We start from the raw sequence: 19,751 nt of genomic DNA, 5'->3' as shown, positions 1-19,751 counted from the left end.
GGTGTTCTATCGGGTTAAGCTCAGGCCAGTCAAGTTCCTTCACACCAAACTCGCTCATCCATGTCTTTATGGACCTTGCTTTGTGCACTTGTGTACAGTCATGTTGGAACAGAAGGGGCCATCCCCAAATTGTTCCCACAAAGTTGGGAGCATGATATTGTCCAAAATGTCGTGGTATGCTGAAGCATTTATTCGCAACTTTATACGTGGCACAATGCAGTCAGGCAAGTACCGTTCTCCTCTCAACCGTCAAACCCAGACTCGTCTATCGGATTGCCAGAAAGATTAGCGTGATTCATCACTCCAGAGTATATGTCTTCACTGCTCTAGAGTCCAGTGGCGGCGTGCTTTACTCCACTGCATCCCACGCTTTGCGTTGCACTTGGTGATGTTAGGCTTGGATGCAGCTGTTCGGCCATGGAAACCCATTCCATGAAGCTCCCTACGCACAGTTCTTGAGCTAATCTGAAGGCCACACGAAGTTTGGAGGTCTGAAGCTATTGACTGCAGAAAGTTGATGATTTCTGCACACTGTGTGCCTCAGCATACGCTGACCCCGCTCTGTGATTTCACGTGGCCTACCATTTTGTGGCTGAGTTGCTGTTGTTACCAATTGCTTCCACTTTGTTAGGAAATTTCACAAATGGACTTATTGCACAGGTGGCAACCTATCACGGTACCACACTTGAATTCACTGAGCTCCTGAGAGCGACCCATTCTTTCACAAATGTTTGTAGAAGCGTCTGCATGCCTAGGTGCTTGATTTTTTACAACTGTGGCCATGGAAGTGATTGGAACACCTGAATTCAATGATTTGGAGGGGTGTCCCAATACTTTTGGCAATATGATGGATGCAATTACAGGCAATTACCTCACTCTGGAAGAGTACAGGTCCTGGAGGGATGGCAGGGGGGCACCAATAATCCTCTCCGCAGTCCGGACTGTCCGTTGTAGTCTCCTGGAGCCAGTTGCACCAACAGGGCTTTACTAAGCCTGGTCCTAACTGCTAAGTAGGTCTTAGTTAAGACCAGTCTTTAGAGTTGACCTAACGTCGGTTGCACCAACCAAACTTAAGCCTAGGCTTAACTACGCCTGGTTTTAGCAATGCGCGTTCCTGTGAATGGCCACGGTTGTCTAGCAGCATGCGTTGCTGGGGTTACGTTGTAAACTATCTTCCGCTGTTTGGTTAACTTGTAGCCATATCAATGGAGGATCAAGAAAAAGGAAAGGACTTTCAGTTAATAATTGAAACTTTCATTTTTAATGTGACAGTTAAGGGGTTAAAATAGTATTCAGTTAATAGAGCTGTACATTCAGCACGTGACAATTCGCTTCATTCGCGGCAGCATTACGTCTGTCTCCTGCACGCGAGAGGTGAGGTAGAAGAACGTTGGTAATAAATGTCAGTTCAATTGTAAGTTCATTCTTTATGTGCTTAGGAGTGTGCGTAATGTATCGTCTATGATGATATTGTAATCATTTTTTTAACTATGGACGAGGCACTGCGAGCTGACATCATTGTCTCTCGTGCTTGTTTTCACTGCGTGATGTGTCACTGCAGTTATAGGTATGTCCCAAAATAAGTTTTTTTGTCTTATATTTATATAATATGTTATTAAAAGGGCCGTTTTCATGTGCACAATTGCAAATGTGATATTTATTTTATACAACAGTTAAATTAACAATGAGTTAACATTGTGAGTTACTTTTTAGACACAATTGTGAATATTGTTTTTTTCCCCTTTATTTTGCTGACGAGAATTTCAAAATGAAACTGTAGCAGAGTCTCCATGCAACAGACAGGAAGATTTTTTGACCGTTTTTAACAAATCATTTTAACGATTCAATGAACAATCACTTGCTTTTAGTGGTTACTATAGAAACATTATCTGTCGGAAAACGGATAGGCCTATTAACGCTAGTATATGCCTAGATTTTGACTTTACGCCTGCTACTGACTAGGCGTAAGATTTACGCCCGGTCTTAGCGAGAAGAGGACTTAAGCCTGGATGGTGCAACCGTCGTAACTATTAGGTCGGACTTAGAATGCTGAGTTAAGACCTACTTACCTTAAGACCAGGCGTAAGCCCTGTTGGTGCAACTGGCCCCTGATGTCTGATTTGGTAGCTGAACCAAACCAGACAGTGATGGAAGTGCATAAGGCAGAATCAATGACGGCTGAGTAGAACTGAATCAGCAGCTCCTGTGGCAAGTTGAACTTCCTCAGCTGGCGTAGGAAGTACAGTCTCTGCTGGGCCTTTTTCACAGTGGAGTCAATGTGATTGTCCCACTTCAGGTCCTGAGAGATGATAGTGCCCAGGAACCTGAATGACTCCACTGCTTCCACAGTGCTGTTCATGATATTTTGCATTTCCATTTACAGTACAGAAGCCCCTAAGAGACACTTGGGTTCTACCTAAAAATGCATGAATGTCATTGCATTAGATAACAAAACATCAAACCAGCTGGAATCTGCAAACATATAATGCGAGTGCTTTACTCAGAACTAGTGTTAGTTATCTTTTTTTTTCTGAACAGGAAGAGAGTTTAGGATAAGATGTGTTATCAGTAACACGTTACTGGCACGTGATAATATATTTAGAAAGGGTCCAACTAACAAACCCACGGCTCCCTGAGTAGCAAGTGTTAAAGGGATAGTTCACCCAAAAATGAAAATTCTGTCAGTATTTACTCACACTCATGTTGTTCCAACCTCGTAAGACCTTTGTTCATCTTCGGAACACGAATTAAGATACACTCACTTAAAGGATTATTAGGAACACCATACTAATACTGTATTTGACCCCCTTTCGCCTTCAGAACTGCCTTAATTCTACGTGGCATTGATTCAACAAGGTGCTGAAAGCATTCTTTAGAAATGTTGGCCCATATTGATAGGATAGGATCTTGCAGTTGATGGAGATTTGTGGGATGCACATCCAGGGCACGAAGCTCCCGTTCCACCACATCCCAAAGATGCTCTATTGGGTTGAGATCTGGTGACTGTGGGGGCCATTTTAGTACAGTGAACTCGTTGTCATGTTCAAGAAACCAATTTGAAATGATTCGAGCTTTGTGACATGGTGCATTATCCTGCTGGAAGAAGCCATCAGAGGATGGGTACATGGTGGCCATAAAGGGATGGACATGGTCAGAAACAATGCTCAGGTAGGCCATGGCATTTAAACGATGCCCAATTGGCACTAAGGGGCCTAAAGTGTGCCAAGAAAACATCCCCCACACCATTACACCATCACCACCAGCAGCCTGCACAGTGGTAACAAGGCATGATGGATCCATGTTCTCATTCTGTTTACGCCAAATTCTGACTCTACCATCTGAATAAGAGTTCTCAATGGGCCGGGTCGGCCTGACAAACCCGACGGGACCCGCGGGTTCGGGTTGAAAATATAAGCAAATGACTCGGGTCGGGTCGGACCTCGGGCTAAATCTTTTCCGCTCAGTGAAAAAAAAAACATTTATTAATCATCGCTGCTGCTGACCGTAAAGAAAGTCTGGCTGCTGCGTGCAACTTGCATCACGGGGGCAGACCTGACGCCGCTGCGTGCACGCCTTTACCCTGGAGAAGAAGATGGAGTTGGTGAATAGTAAACTTGCCGCAGGTGAATTCACCGTCGCTAGCCTACTACAGGAGTGGGAAAAATCAGAGGTCTGGAATGTGTTTGGAGTGGTGCTGGATTCTGATGGAAATTCTACAGGTTATGTGCAATGCTCAAAATGCAAGGTGCTGATGAAATATGACAGCAAAAAAAACAGGGTTGTCCAGAAGATTTTTATTTGAGGCATATTTAGTAGCCTATATCGCCTATTTATATATTTAAAGTTTGTTTCAGTTGTTTGTATTGTTTGTAGGCTATTGTTAAAAGACGTGAACATTAAAGGTTGATTTGAATTCCCGTCTGCTGGTCATGATAATACGTGTATGAGAAAAAATGAAGAAAAAAAAGAAAATCGGCGTCGGGCCGCGGGCAGATAATTCATGTTGATGTGTCAGGTTACATCGGGTCCGGGTTTTAAAAGCCATGGGCTGGGTCGGGTTGTAATTTTCAGGCCCGTTGAGAACTCTAATCTGAATGTCTCAACAGAAATCGAGACTCATCAGACCAAGCAACATTTTTCCAGTCTTCAACTGTCCAATTTTGGTGAGCTCTTGCAAATTGTAGCCTCTTTTTCCTATTTGTAGTGGATATGAGTGGTACCCGGTGGGGTCTTCTGTTGTTGTAGCCCATCTGCCTCAAGGTTGTGCGTGTTGTGGCTTCACAAATGCTTTGCTGCATACCTCGGTTGTAACGAGTGGTTATTTCAGTCAAAGTTGCTCTTCTATCAGCTTGAATCAGTCGGCCCATTCTCCTCTGACCTCTAGCATCAACAAGGCATTTTCAAGAAATTGAACAGGTGTTCCTAATAATCATTTAGGTGAGTGTATTTTTGATGAAATCTGAGAGCTGGATCACTCCTCCATAGGCTTCTAAGGGATTGAAACTTGCCAGCCCAGAAAAGTTATTAAAGATATCGTTAAAATAGTCCAAGTGACTACAGTGGCTCAATCTTAAGTTTATCAAGCGACTAGAATACTTTTTTTTTTTTCTCGGGGGAGCATGCCCCCTGAACCCCCCTAACTACCTCACATTTAAATGCACATTGCTTTGGGGGTCGGGGGGTAATGTGGGCTGATGTGGCTACAATGCCAGCCCAGGGCTAAATTTTTGGCACAGTGTTCAGCAATTTTAACATAGTACCGTCATCATATCAGTGTTGATGGACCAAAATAAAACCATTAAAATATCAAGTAAATACGTATTGTGATGTGGTGCCACACTCTTGTCCCAAAAAGTATTGCTATACCACGATACTCAATATGTTGTCCCACGGTGAGTAATTTTTCCCTGTTGCACCTAGACAAAATTTGACCCACATAGCAAAATTTTGTCTGGCCCACCTCTGGGCCTCACCCTTGCTTCAATTCTGGCCCAGTTCTGGCTGGGTCCCCGGCCCAAAACTGACCCAACACACTGAAAACGGACTCAAACAACTTCCTCTGGCACAGATGTGGCACACACCCTGAAAAATGACTCTTATTTATTGATATGGCCCAGGTGTGACCCAAGCACTATAAAATGACTCTTATTTATTGATATGGCCCAGGTCTGGCCCAGGCCCAGTAAGACAGATCTGGCTGAGAGGCGGCTTGGTCCCCGGGCCAGATGTCGCCCAGAAACTGGCAGACAGTGAAACACAAATTCAACGATTTAAGGGTTTTTATTATAAAATTAACAAATACACTTTAATATAAACATGTATTAACAATGAACAAAATACACTATATATTAACATTTATTAACAATCCAATTTTAAACCACAAAATAACAAGTAAATGATTTACTGTATATGATTAAAAAAAACATTCTTCTCTTTCACACACAAACTTTTTCACTCTCTTTAACACTAAATTAATTACTTTGGGGTGGGGGGATAAATAAGGAATATCAACCAACATAATAAATTGACTTCATCAAACAGTTAACATGAGCTGAAGAACATACATCAACTTGGTAATATACAAACACATGAAACGTGATGAAAGCATGCATCGAGTCTGTTTGCTACACTCACTCACGCCATGCGGAGCTACATAATAATGAACGCCCCCTGCTGGAGATGGGCGGAGCAGCGTCTTTACGTACTCTCCTACTTTGTCAGCGCGCTAACTGATATTTTGTCAGTTTTACCATTTTTAACCATGTGTGACTGACTGGACTAAAAAGACTGTTAGGGTATAACTTACAATTAATAAATTTATTAACCCTTATTTATTTTCGACAACAGCCTGGTAGGAGAGAGTTAAAATCTATTGACATGTGATGATTAGTCGGTGCACATGACAAACAGGCATCAATGAATTATGATGTATTTTAAAATATGAAATATGTGGATTTTTTATTGAATCGACAGTCGACACACTACGTTTGATTATTGAAAAAAAAACGGATAAAAATTGTTTGGTTTATTTCTTCCTGCCGTCGATTACTCAACGAAAGTACCACAAGTCATATTTGGCTCGAGAGCATCAGCTCCCAAGCAGACTGGAATATCTACGTTTACAATAGTGCATTTTCGTTTTAAAACGCATACATTTTGCTACGGTTAAGCCTGCCGTCCACACTACTCCGGAGTTTTAATGGCGTGATTATTCACGCCATTAAAACTCCTCCTGCAAGGAGGGGGACGTCGCATTTTTTGAAGTAATTTATTCAAGTCATAGCCCGTTGTCAATGGTGAGAGAGGCGCTGAACAGACGCAGATACATCTCTCTCCCTCTCAATTATTAATTCAAATAAACGCTATAATTCATTTATTCAAATAAATTGTAATCTTATGCACTAACTTACTTTATCTCTGTGTCTCATTCAAATCGGGCAGAATGCTAGATCTAACAAGACGTAAACTGACGAAAATAGCCGTCAGTTTTACCCTTCCAGTAAAATATTTCACTGCAAACATCAATAACAGCTGAGCTGGCTGCAGTTGTCAATGCTGGCAAATTACCCAAATGACCATCCTATGTATGCACTTCGCGGAGGCAACGACCCTCCAGTTTGCATCGGCCGGTTCTTTGCCTCCATGTCGTGCATTAAAATAGTTTAATGCCCAGCTAGACGTGGATTATCCCCTACATAACTTTATAAGGATATACATTTTCTGCCAAAACAATAGCAGTTATCGTTTGCATGTCTCTGTGTTTATAAAAACGTTCGAAAAAATCCCTTGGCAACCGGCCAACGCGTGTCACTACTTGTGACGTCACAATGGAACTCCGGTCAGGTTGTAGAGTAGTTCAGTTGGTTTCTGGTAGTCCAAGTGATCTGATTCGTATTTCTGTTACATCTGGTGAAAAATTGCTCCAATTGTATTATATCTCTCGATCTGTGTTTTATCTCTTGATTTTTAGTATTTCATTCGATCTGTGCTATTTAAGTTCAGTAAACTTTTGTTAAGTTAGTGGCAGACAGAACATCAGAGAGACATCTGGAGCAATGGGGCAGTGCATATCTCACAACTACATTGTAGAGGAAGATGCTGCTGCATCTATGTCACCAAGGCCTGTCCCAGAGAGAGTAGAAAAAAAGAAGAAAGGGAGGTTCTTTAGATGGGGTTTTTCTTGGAAATCCAAGAAAACTTCCACCGAAGCCCAACAGAGTCAGTGCAGAAATGACAGCAGCCAACAGCCTGAGAGATGCTCTGATGGTGAAGTTGAACAGAACAGAGGCATAGACAACAATTCAGTGTACAGCTGGCACACCTGTTTGTCTTCTCTCACCGCTGAGCAGGATGCTGATAAAGACATTCCCAGGCAAGAGCAAAGGGGCATCAGCCCTCATAACAGCAGTCCTTCTCTGACTGTGCCATCTATGACTGAGGAGAACAAAAGCTCAGCTCCGAAATCGGAGGACATTTCTTGGAAGAATGAGGAAGAAATTATCCATTTAAGTTTAAAGGGAAAGACAGGTCAGTTTATATCATTAGCCCCAACATGACTCATAAAATGTGCAAAAAGTACCTCTTTTAACATCTTTTTCTGGACATTGTCATTCTTATCCAAATGAAAATGTGAACTGAAGATGGTTTTTGGTTGTGTGAGGCCCTAACACCACAATAATGTGTCCATTCTAAAGCGATCTTGAATCAGCATTTTTTGTGGTTTATACTGTAAATGTACTACGTTCCCCCTTTTTTTAACAGTGGACATCTTGCAGCACTATGAAATTACGAAAATGCTGGGTCGAGGATCATATGGAAATGTCCACGAAGGGATCCGTTTGTCTGATTCACGAAAGGTTGTATTTTGTACTCTTGGAATTTAAATTAATTAAAAGTTACATCAAGGTTCATTACTGGCATCATGTGACTTCTGCACATATAGTTAATTAATTGTAACACATTCTTACAAAAATGTTTCTCTTGGAAAACAGGTGGCACTCAAACGTGTGGAGAAGACCGAATCCATGGAAGATGTCCGTATTGTAAGTAAGCAGTTCCTCTCTTCGTTTTCATACTTTCAGAGTATACAGTCACATTAGCAATAGGACATTTTAACAAAATTTTGCATTTAAAAGGTCCATTGTCAATAGCGAATTAACTTTCGAACTAAGCAGCTTTCTGTTGGTCAGCATGATGAATTCATGTGAGGGTGAATCATGCAAAAATTCCCATTATAATTACTGATTTTTTAGTTTATTTTAATTTTTTTTGCCGATCGACAGTAAAAGTGACCGAAACTTCAGTATTTATTTCCAGTATTTCAATTACAAGTCTTCAAACCTACTTGCCCAAAAGCAGGACATAATTCTGTTGTAGTAATTCATTTAAATTAAACTATGTCCCCTAATTATCTCACTTTCGTATAACTATTCTCTCTCCTGTAGGGTCTATTTGGCAAATCCCTTCCAAATGAGGTCGCTATGATGGTTCTTGTGAACAAAGGTCCCAGCGTTCCTCAAATAATAAAGCTGCTTGACTGGTACGAGACACCAGAGGAATACATACTGGTCTTAGAGCGGCCCACGCCATGTGTAGATCTGCGGCAGTTTTTACGGGAAAATGGTGGCAGAATCAAAGAATCGACGGCACGAGCTGTGATGCGTCAGGTTGTCACTGCTGCAAGAATATGCAGTGAAAAGGGCGTCTTCCACAGCGACATCAAGCTGGAAAACCTGCTCATCAATCAAAACACCTTGCAGGTCAAATTAATAGACTTCGGTTGTAGCAGACGCTTGAAGAAGTCTCCTTATTCGAAATTCAGAGGTACGTATTATTACACAAATCTACGGTGAATAAATAGACAAAAAGCAATGGAATTACAAAATCATTGCAATGGTCGAAAACTTGTTCTTTCTTCCAGGCACAAGAGTTTATGCTCCCCCTGAGTGTGTCAGCCATCAAAGTTATCATGGCAAGCCTGCAACAGTGTATTCTTTAGGTGTACTGATGTTCAAGATGCTCTCTGGGCAGTCCCCTGGCAAGAACGTCCCTCAGATGATTGCTGAGCCCTGGTTCACAGAAGACATTTCCAAAGGTGAGAGCTTGTGGATGGGTCATACAGGAACTTTATTACTGCTTAAAATAATATGATCAGTTACACAAAGTATAACACTTACAAAAATAACCGGACATCTCTCTCCTCTTCACAGAATGCAGAGATCTGATCTCTTCATGCATGGAAAGGGATCCAGCCAAGCGGATTGATTTGGAAAAGATCCTCCTCCATGACTGGTTCCAGGTATTGGTTCTTACCTAAAAATGTTTGAAAACAAGATACCGTCATGAGAGGCAGAACGAGAAACAAAAGAAACCCAGAGAGTAGGTAAAGAAAAAACATTATGTGCCTAAAAGAAAAAAGTAAGGAAATGAAGTATATATGTGTATATATACGTACACTATATTGGCAAAAGTTTTGGGACGTCTGCCTTTACATGCACATGAACTTTAATGACATCCCATTCTGAATCCATAGGGTTTAATATGGAGTTGACCCACCCTTTGCAGCTATAACAGCTTCAACTACGCAAGGCTTTCCGCAAGGTTAGGAGTGTGTTTATGGGATTTTTCGACCATTCTTCTAGAAGCGCATTTGTGAGGTCAGGCACTGATGTTGGACGAGAAGGCCTGGCTCGCAGTCTCCACTCTAATGCCTGGTTCAGATTACACAATTTTTTTTGTCTGTTAGGATAGTCACTGTTTCAGATTACTTGTCGTGTCGTGGACAAGAAACATGTCAGACTACTCGTTGCTTCCTGACCAGTCATCGCGTGGCATCTTTAACGACGCGCGTGATGTCATCGAGAAGGCGAAACTAGTAGCGAGTGACTTCCAGAAACGAACGTAAACAAACAATGGATGAAGCGGTGAGTGCTGTATTGGCTGTCCTGTGTTCAGAAAAACGTTTAAAAAAATAAAGAAACCCGACAATGGACACGTTCCTGGATTGCTCGAAGAGGACAGTATGGGCTGTCAATCCTCCAAAGAGAACTTGAGGTAAAATATTGTTTTCTTATATATTTTTACTTTAGCCAGTTGTACAAGTAATAATGATGCTAGCTTGCCACAACGATAACAGATTCCAAAAACAGACTGTTAAAAAATTTAATTGTTCACCAATGTAATTAAATACTTCTAATGTTCAGAAGTAAACATTTTTCGTTATGCAGTCACATGGGGTAATTTAGCCTTTAACATAACATATCAGTTCAATGGTTTAATGCCTTTGATTGATTCATAACACCATCATCTATAGGCTTAATCTTAATTATAAAATTGCAATACCATTATACGCAAAAATATTATTATTGAGAGTGAAAAAAAACCTCTTTCCCTTAATGTCTTTAAAGTCACCAACTGTACACAAATAAATATTTAAAGACATTAAGGGAAGGAGGTTTTTTTTCACTCTCACTAATAATATTTTGCGTTGTAAACTATACTAGTATACAAAATGTAAACTATGCTATCGACCAACTCTAATCTATTAAATTATTACAAACACTAACATCATCGTAAAGCTGCTTTGAAATTATATGTATTGTGAAAAGCACATACATTTTAATTGGGGGTGATTATTTTTCGCCTTTGTAAACCAAACAACCACACCATGTTTTTTTCCTATTTACACTGTAGGACAGTGACAGGAAGGGTTTTCGTGATCTGCTTAGGATGGATGTGGAGGATTTCAGCTACTTGCTTGGCAAAGTCACACCATTTATCCAAAGAAGGGACACAAAACTGAGAAGAGCAATCAGTGCAAGAATTTATACTCTTGCGAGTCACTTACGCTAAGATTCCTTGCTACCGGTAAAAAGTCCATTTAAAAAAAATCATATGACCTTCGTTTCACAGACAAAATGTAAGCTAGTCCCAGACTAAAATGCAAGTTTGAGCTGTCTAAACTGAAAGCAATAGCCTATGCACTTAAAATATGACTTAAAATATGTTAGTGACATTGTTTTGTTTCAAGATGCACACCAGTAATGTTTTTAAGGCAAGTTTAAAAAGCTGCTCAGATGCCCTAATTAATTGAATGCCTAATATTTGCTTAATTAGCCATTTCTGTAAAACCAGGCCATGGTGTATTATACACCTTATACACATGCTCCTTTCCACAGGAGAGACGTTTAGATCTCTGAGCTTCCAGTACCGGATCGGCCGTTGTACCATCAGTGAGAAAGTAATGGAGACTTGTCAAGCCTTGTATGGAGTCTTAAAGGATGAACATTTAAAGGTAAGTCATTTGATGTAAATAAAAGATAGATGTACGGTGGACACACAAAGAGAAGCCTTTAATGGAGAAGTCCCAAAACCAAGTGTTTTACCCGGAGAGTCAAAACCAGAGTAGATCATGGATTTTCTAAATTATAATTAGTGGACTTTAGAATTTTTTTTTAAAGTATATTATAACCTCTGTAAAAATGAGAGAACATGTATTTATACATGTATTAATTATATATGGTGTTTTTTCAGACTCCTACAACGGAGGCAGAGTGGAGAGAGGTGGCAATGGGATTTGAAAACAAATGGCAATTTCCTAATTGCTTAGGAGCCATAGATGGAAAGCACATCTACATCCAGCCACCTGCAAACTCTGGAAGTACTTACCACAACTACAAGTCCAGATTTTCTGTTGTACTCATGGCAGTAGTCAAAGCAGATTACAGATTTATTTATGCAAATGTTGGCGTACAAGGAAGAGTGTCAGATGGAGGAATATTTGGCCAGTCAGACCTCCGAGCTTCCATGGACAGAGATCTGCTGAATGTCCCACCCCCAGAGCCACTACCAGGGAGTACCATATCTTTGCCATATGCTTTTGTTGGTGATGAAGCTTTCCCTCTCCGAATCGACCTGATGAAGCCATACCCCTTCCGAAATCTGGACCATGGGCAGCGAATATTCAACTACAGGCTATCAAGGGCAAGGCGTACAGTTGAAAACGCATTTGGCATTTTGGCCAATAGACTCTGTGTTTTTCTTTCCAACATTGCACTGGAGCCTGAGAAAGTGACAACAGTTACACTAGCTGCACTCTGTGTGCACAACTTCCTGAGGAAGAAGGCGTCAGATGTGCAGACCTGCCTTCAGCCTTTGCAGATGTAGAAGATGACAATTACAACATGGTTCCTGGAGCTTGGAGAAGGGATGGAGAACTCCCCTCTGTTGCAGCAAGCAGTGCACAGAATGCCACAACCACCGCCAAAAATCAGAGACAATTTAAAGAAATATTTTCTTTCACCTGCTGGATCTGTTTCCTAGCAGGAAAATATGATTTAAGCAACAACTGGTTAAATCTTTTCATATTGACCATTTTTGCAAGACGTTTAGAACACTCGTTCAGAAAGACTTCCTGTTTTTTTTTTACACTATACAAATTAGTACAATATACAACCAACAGAAAGGTTGAAAACTTTAGTAAAATGTTAAGGGATAGTTCACCCAAAGAATTTATTCTGTCATTAATTACTCACCCTCATCTCGTTCCAAAGCTGTAAAACCTTCATTCATCTTAGGAACACAAATTAAGATACTTTTAAATATCTTAATTTGTGTTCCGAAGATGAACGAAGGGTTTGGAACGACATGAGGGTGAGTAATTACTGACAGAATAATTTTTTGGGTGAATTAACCCTTTTAAAGACTTAATTATATATGTGTAATAAAAAAAATAGTAGAATGTGTAATGGTTAAAGAAGGTAATATGATTTGTGTTTTAAAAATGCACAAGATACATTTTCTTTAGTAAAATCTTTTATAGAAATCAAATAACACTTTTCTTGACTCATTTCATATGTCGTAAGTTTTGATCAAAGAGAAAATGACTTGCAAACATTAACCCTTTTAAAATGTACAAATATTGCAAAACAGCTTAAACATAAACAGGATTCAAAGTACCAACAACAAACAGCATTTAAGACACATTGTGACTGCAGTCTAGCACCACCACACACAAAAAAAGGGATCAATACTTGAACTTACACCCCATTTATTTCCTGGTCATATGCCACTTCTACTCAAGGGGGTAATCCATCAGCCGGAAGTTGAAGCTGCCTCGCGGGAGCCGCCATTGTAGCTGGCTATCACCTGCTGTTAGCATCCCATTGACTCCCATTCATTTTGGCGTCACTTTGACAGCGAATAACTTTACATCTGAGGTGTCCAAAGACTCCATTTGTCCATTATTTATTTCTAAAGAAACACGACAATGTATAAAAGGCTCCATTACTTTGTATCTTACGTTATGGCCCCGTAGAAGCCATTCTTGTAAAAATAGGCTAAAAATTGCGTCATAACCACGCGACTTTATGTCGCACAATAGAGACATTACCGTATAGACAGGAGGAGAAGCTCGCACAGTCTCGCAGGCAGTCTTTTACTGTCTAAAGTCAGCCCATGGCATAGATAGAATCCATAAAAGCAACGCGACAAAATATTTAAACAACGTTTTTGAGGAATTGGAAATAATTGTATTATAATATGTGGCAAGTGAATACATATGAAGTAACATTTATCCACGAACTTTAAATTATTTATCTACTACTACACCTACGGGGGATGGGGAAATTAATTATCAGGAAATTATACAGGCAATGGAAGAAGAAAAAAAACATCTCAATGTCTATCGCGGTTAACGTTGTTCCTTTATTTATTTACACATCTACGCTTGAAGGTGAATGTGATCCCGTTCGGAAGCCATATGTACAAAATGCCTACATAACGTGAAATAAAGAAAAACGGTTTTGTTCAAGTGTTTGTGACCGTGATTTATTAGCCAAAACTACATGATTTTACACCTAGCTCACAATTCTTTATATATTGGAATATTATATGGTCATGTAATATTGAATGGATACGAAAATGACTCGAGGGGACATTATTATATGGTTCCTGGGCTCATACTAAGAAGTATTTTTTGGATGGGTTATTATTCTGTTTGATGTAGAAGGAAACGAAAAAGAAGGGGAAAAATTATTTGCATATGTGCCTATATTTGAATCATTTTTAATAATTATGGAAGATTGTGCTGTAGCCTACATGCATTTATTTATCTGTTATGTTTGATTGTATTATGTGTGTGTGTGTGTGTACTAGCCAAATATTTAAATCTAATAGATATATACATAAACATGTTCAAAATAAACTAAACTAACTAACTAAAATTACTAGAACTGCAGATAGGCTACTCAAACGATTACAATCCTAAAGTAGGCTATTTTAAAGTCGATTTTAGCCACTTCTTTTATCATGTCATATTGTAATTATATAGCGTAATATGTTATATTAAATTAATTATTATAACCACGTCCATGGGGCTGCTTTGACAGGGTCAACCACACACACCCACACTACTCTTAAAATGTTACTGTTATTAAACTGCACATATCTGTCTATATTGTTCATATTGCATACCCATGTGTTCTGCTCATAATGCTACTGTTAATACACTTCAAATATCCTTGGCACAGCTACTAGAAGATTTACAACTGTCAGTCAGGTTGCTCACGTGACATCTACGTCATCAAGCTCAGTTTGAGCCTGCGCAGAACGCTTGGCTATCAGGAAGTGAGTGCCCATGTTTGGCTTCAACTCTCTCCGTTGAAATCAACGGGGTCGCTGTGTCCATTTCTTTTACTGTCTATGCTTCTACTGCCCTGAGGTAGCTCACTGGAGGGGTTACAGAGGGTACATGAATGGATGTATTTCAAGGTTGATTTAAATTTGTGTGTCCCTGCCAAGGTGTTTGGGCGCCAGGATGTAATGCTTATCTGGCCTCATTTTCATGTGCATTGTATAACATCATAAGGATGTTACGACGGAGTCTCATCTTGGTCAGTGGGTCTTTAATTAGCTTAATCTCAGTAACTACCTGTTTGCCAAATGTTTGATCAACATCCGTACCGGCATTTACCAGTGTTTCAGATAAATTTTTTAAAATGTTTACTTTCTCCATTTCAAGTTCATCTAATGATTTGTCTCGTAACTTTTTGGGGGGTTTGTAATGTGCTCTTTCAGGAACCTGACGATGCTGGTGGGATGATGAGGCTTCAAGTGATGTATGTGGAGTTGATGGTCCAGATGTGTGGTGGGAGGTGGAGGTGGAGGTGGAGGTGGATGACTCGAAGACATCCTCCTCTGTCTCCTGATCTTCTCCACCCTCATCTGCGATGCTGTGTTCCAAGTCATCCAACTATGATAAAACAAGTTGTATGAAATATCAGGCATAACAAGTAATGGCACAATACATATTTGGAAGCATCTACTACAGAAAGCTCACAAATGTATTTAAAAGTTGGAAAGTACTGTAACAACCTTTACCCCAAACTTACATTCAGTGTAGATTGAGACACACGTTGTACAACAAAAGGCTGTAGAAACTGCAGGTTTTTTAAAATCCACTTCTGTCTGGAAGTTAATTCTTTGTCGCCGCTGCCACTCGGTTTTGAACGGAGTACTTTCCCATAGTGTGTTCGGAGGGAAGCAGCTTTCGTTTGGACCTCACCGGCTGTAGGTAAGAAATCAGATTACAATTGTAAAATCTAGTCTCTGTAATTGTCAATCACACTCACTCACTCACTCGGACGCACTCGCGCGCGCGCGCGCACACACACACACACACACACACACACACACACACACACACACACACACAGAGAGAGAGACTCGCTCATGCACTCACTCATACATGCGCACGCACTCACTCAGCACATACATACATCACACAATCAAACTCACTCACTCTCGTTCATTCACACATACATGGCCTACATGTGCGCGCGTACACACACACACACGCACTCACATACATAATCACACACACTCAAACTCACTCTCGTTCATTCACAGATACTGTACATGGCCTACATATGCGCACGCACACACACACACACAGACAGAGAGACTCACTCACACACACGCACGCACTCACTCATACACATACATACATAATCACACAAACAATTTGCTCTATAGCGAAGGAAAACTTAATGAATGATTAGCTAGCTTAATGCTATTTTCAGTACTCACTGGGTTGCTGAAGTGTTTCTGCTATCCTTCGGCAGCATTTTTCTTTTTGCATTCTGTCATGGTACTCCCTCGATGACACATCATATAGGCAGGAGTACTCTTGCCACAGCTCCACGAACCTTTCCTCCATGGCATAACTCCACCTAGTAGCACCATCGTCTCTTTCGATCTGCCATTTTTGAAAGTTGTGTACAGAAAAGCTTCTGTGCTCCTATTGGTCAACTTCATACATGTGACGGAACCCGTCGTGGACGACCGTTAAAAAAATTAAACATGCTAGTCTTTTTGTCGTGATGTCGTGAAGCATCGCAGACGCGATGTAGGTTGTCGCCCACTATGACACACTATACGAGATGATACGATCGAATCTTGCGTCCCGACGCCCGTTGTCGTTTACGAATCCCCACGACACCCTACGTCTAACGGATCATGCCAAAATCGGGCTAAAATCGTGTAATCTGAACCAGGCATAATTCATCCGTAAGGTGTTCTATCGGGTTAAACTCAGGCCAGTCAAGTTCCTTCACACCAAACTCGCTCATCCATGTCTTTATGGACCTTGCTTTGTGCACTTGTGTACAGTCATGTTGGAACAGGAAGGGGCCATCCCCAAATTGTTCCCACAAAGTTGGGAGCATGATATTGTCCAAAATGTCGTGGTATGCTGAAGCATTTATTCGCAACTCTATACGTGGCACAATGCAGTAAGGCAAGTACCGTTCTCCTCTCAACCGTCAAACCCAGACTCGTCTATCGGATTGCCAGAAAGATAAGCGTGATTCATCACTCCAGAGTATATGTCTTCACTGCTCTAGAGTCCAGTGGCGGCGTGCTTTACCCCACTGCATCCCACGCTTTGAGTTGCACTTGGTGATGTTAGGCTTGGATGCAGCTGTTCGGCCATGGAAACCCATTCCATGAAGCTCCCTACGCACAGTTCTTGAGCTAATCTGAAGGCCACACGAAGTTTGGAGGTCTGAAGCTATTGACTGCAGAAAGTTGGTGATTTCTGCACACTGTGTGCCTCAGCATACGCTGACCCCGCTCTGTGATTTCACATGGCCTACCATTTTGTGGCTGAGTTGCTGTTGTTCCCAATTGCTTCCACTTTGTTAGGAAATTTCACGAATGGACACAGGTGGCAACCTATCACGGTACCACACTTGAATTCACTGAGCTCCTGAGAGCGACCCATTCTTTCACAAATGTTTGTAGAAGCGTCTGCATGCCTAGGTGCTTGATTTTTTACAACTGTGGCCATGGAAGTGATTGGAACACCTGAATTCAATGATTTGGAGGGGTGTCCCAATACTTTTGGCAATATGATGGATGCAATTACAGGCCAAAGCACAGCTTACATGCACTTTGCAAATGAAGAAAACAATATTTATGAAACTAGATATTTATAATTAACTGTTATAAAAATCAAAGCAGCTATTACATGTTACATGCTTATTTAAAAAATATTTTTAATTATATTGTAGCAATATGTTCAACAAACTTTCATCTAAAAATCATTTTAACCATAAAACGCAAGTAAAACGGCAGCCCCTAATGGACTGCTGCATAAATTAGAACTACTGTAATCAGAATCAGAATCAGAAAGGGCTTTATTCCCAAGTGTGCTTGCACACACAAGGAATTTTCCTTGGTACTAAGGCTTCCAGTGCACATATACAAATACAGATACAACAAGTAATAGTAATACAAATAGTAATACAAATTCTACAAATAAAATTATAAAAAATATGAAAATACTATAAAAATATATGGTCACAGTTCGGTTTTGTCAGAATAAACATTTACAGATAATGAACATATTTACAGTATTTTGTATAGTATGAATAAATATAAATATCACCTAAATTTTTAAGATATTGCACTAAACAGTGGGAGTATTGCACTTACAGGCATATGCCTTGGGAGATATGTTAACTGTTCAGAAGGGAGATGGCCTGTGGGAAGAAACTGTTCCTGTGCCGAGATGTTCTTGTGGCCAGTGATCTGAGTCGCCGTCTTGACGGTAACAGTTCAAACAGGTGGTGTCCAGGGTGAGTGGAGTCTGTGAGGATTTTACCTGCTCTCTTCCTCACTCTGGAAGAGTACAGGTCCTGGAGGGATGGCAGGGGGCACCAATAATCCTCTCCGCAGTCCGGACTGTCCGTTGTAGTCTCCTGATGTCTGATTTGGTTGCTGAACCAAACCAGACAGTGATGGAAGTGCATAAGACAGACTCAATGACGACTGAGTAGAACTGAATCAGCAGCTCCTGTGGCAAGTTGAACTTCCTCAGCTGGCGAAGGAAGTACAGTCTCTGCTGGGCCTTTTTCACAGTGGAATCAATGTGATTGTCCCACTTCAGGTCCTGAGAGATGATAGTTCCCAGGAACCTGAATGACTCCACTGCTTCCACAGTGCTGTTCATGATGGTGATTGGGGGGAGTGTTGGGCTGTTCCTCCTGAAGTCCACGATCATCTCCACTGTTTTGAGCGTGTTCAGCTCAAGGTTGTTATAACTGCACCAGACAGCCAGCTGTTCAACCTCCAGTCTGTAAGCAGACTCGTCACCGTTTTGGATGAGGCCGATGACAGTGGTGTCGTCTGCAAATTTCATGAGCTTGACAGTGGGGTCTTTAGAAGTGCAGTCATTAGTGTACAGGGAGAATAGCAGTGGGGAGAGAACGCATCCTTGGGGGGCGCCAGTGCTGATTGTGAGTGTCTTGGATGTGTGTTTCCCCAGTCTCACTCGCTGCTGCCGGTCCGTCAGGAAGCTGGTGATCCACTGACAGATCGAGGATGGCATGGAGAGCTGGGTCAGTTTGGCTGTGAGAAGACCAGGCATGATGGTATTGAAGGCCGAACTGAAGTCTACAAAGAGGATTCTTGCATAAGTCCCTGGTCTGTCGAGATGTTGCATGATATAATGCAGTTCCATGTTGACTGCATCATCCACAGACCTGTTTGCTCTGTAAGCAAACTGAAAGGGATCCAGCAGTGGTCCGGTGATGTTCTTCAGGTGGGCCAGCACCAGTCTTTCAAACGACTTCATGACCACAGACGTGAGAGCGACAGGTCTGTAGTCATTAAGTCCAGAGAGTGGGAGTGCAGGAGGTGATGGTGAATGTGTGAAGTGCATATCAGACCGGGTGTGTGGTGTGAATGAGGGCTTTTCAAACCGGCAGTAAAATGAATTTAAATCGTCAGCCAGGTGTTCATTGTCCACAGATCGAGGGGATGGTGACTTGCAGTTGGTGATGTTCCTCAGGCCATTCCAGACTGATGATGGGTCGTTGGATGAAAACTGTTTTTTCAGTTTATCAGAGTAGTTCCTTTTAGCAACTCTGATCTCCTTTGTCAATCTGTTTCTGTTCTGATTATACAAGATTTTATCCCCACTTCTGTAAGCATCCTCTTTGGCATGACGAAGGTGTTTGAGTTTCCCAGTAAACCATGGTTTATCATTAGTGAATGATAAGAATGTCCTGGTAGGAATGTATGCATGTTCACAGAAACTTATATATGATGTTACAGTATCTGTGAGCTCATCCAGATCGTTGGTAGCAGCTTCAAAAACAGTCCAATCAGTGCAATCAAAGCAGGCCTGTAGATTCTGCTCTGCTTCATTAGTCCATCTTTTTACAGTCCTTATTACAGGTTTAGCTGAT

The 19,751-nt window shown here is 41.1% G+C and overlaps 1 protein-coding gene across 1 annotated transcript; it reads left to right on the top strand.

The window, feature by feature from the left end:
- Positions 1–7,046: 7,046 nt before the first annotated feature.
- LOC143732629 (serine/threonine-protein kinase pim-2-like) lies at positions 7,047–9,904 on the top strand. The gene is made up of 7 exons (XM_077223906.1): positions 7,047–7,527; positions 7,762–7,856; positions 7,992–8,042; positions 8,445–8,823; positions 8,921–9,094; positions 9,210–9,298; positions 9,746–9,904. Exons 1-7 carry the CDS (start codon positions 7,056–7,058, stop codon positions 9,902–9,904), a joined length of 1,419 nt encoding a protein of 472 aa, XP_077080021.1. The 5' UTR covers positions 7,047–7,055.
- Positions 9,905–19,751: the final 9,847 nt, after the last annotated feature.

This window comes from Siphateles boraxobius, unplaced genomic scaffold (genome assembly GCF_051911475.1).
Source record: "Siphateles boraxobius isolate OS27281-9 unplaced genomic scaffold, OSU_SipBor_1 9, whole genome shotgun sequence".
NCBI classification, from domain to species: Eukaryota; Metazoa; Chordata; class Actinopteri; order Cypriniformes; family Leuciscidae; genus Siphateles; species Siphateles boraxobius.
The sequence above is the reverse complement of the archived record's forward strand: the minus strand, read 5'-3'. Positions and strand labels throughout refer to the sequence as shown.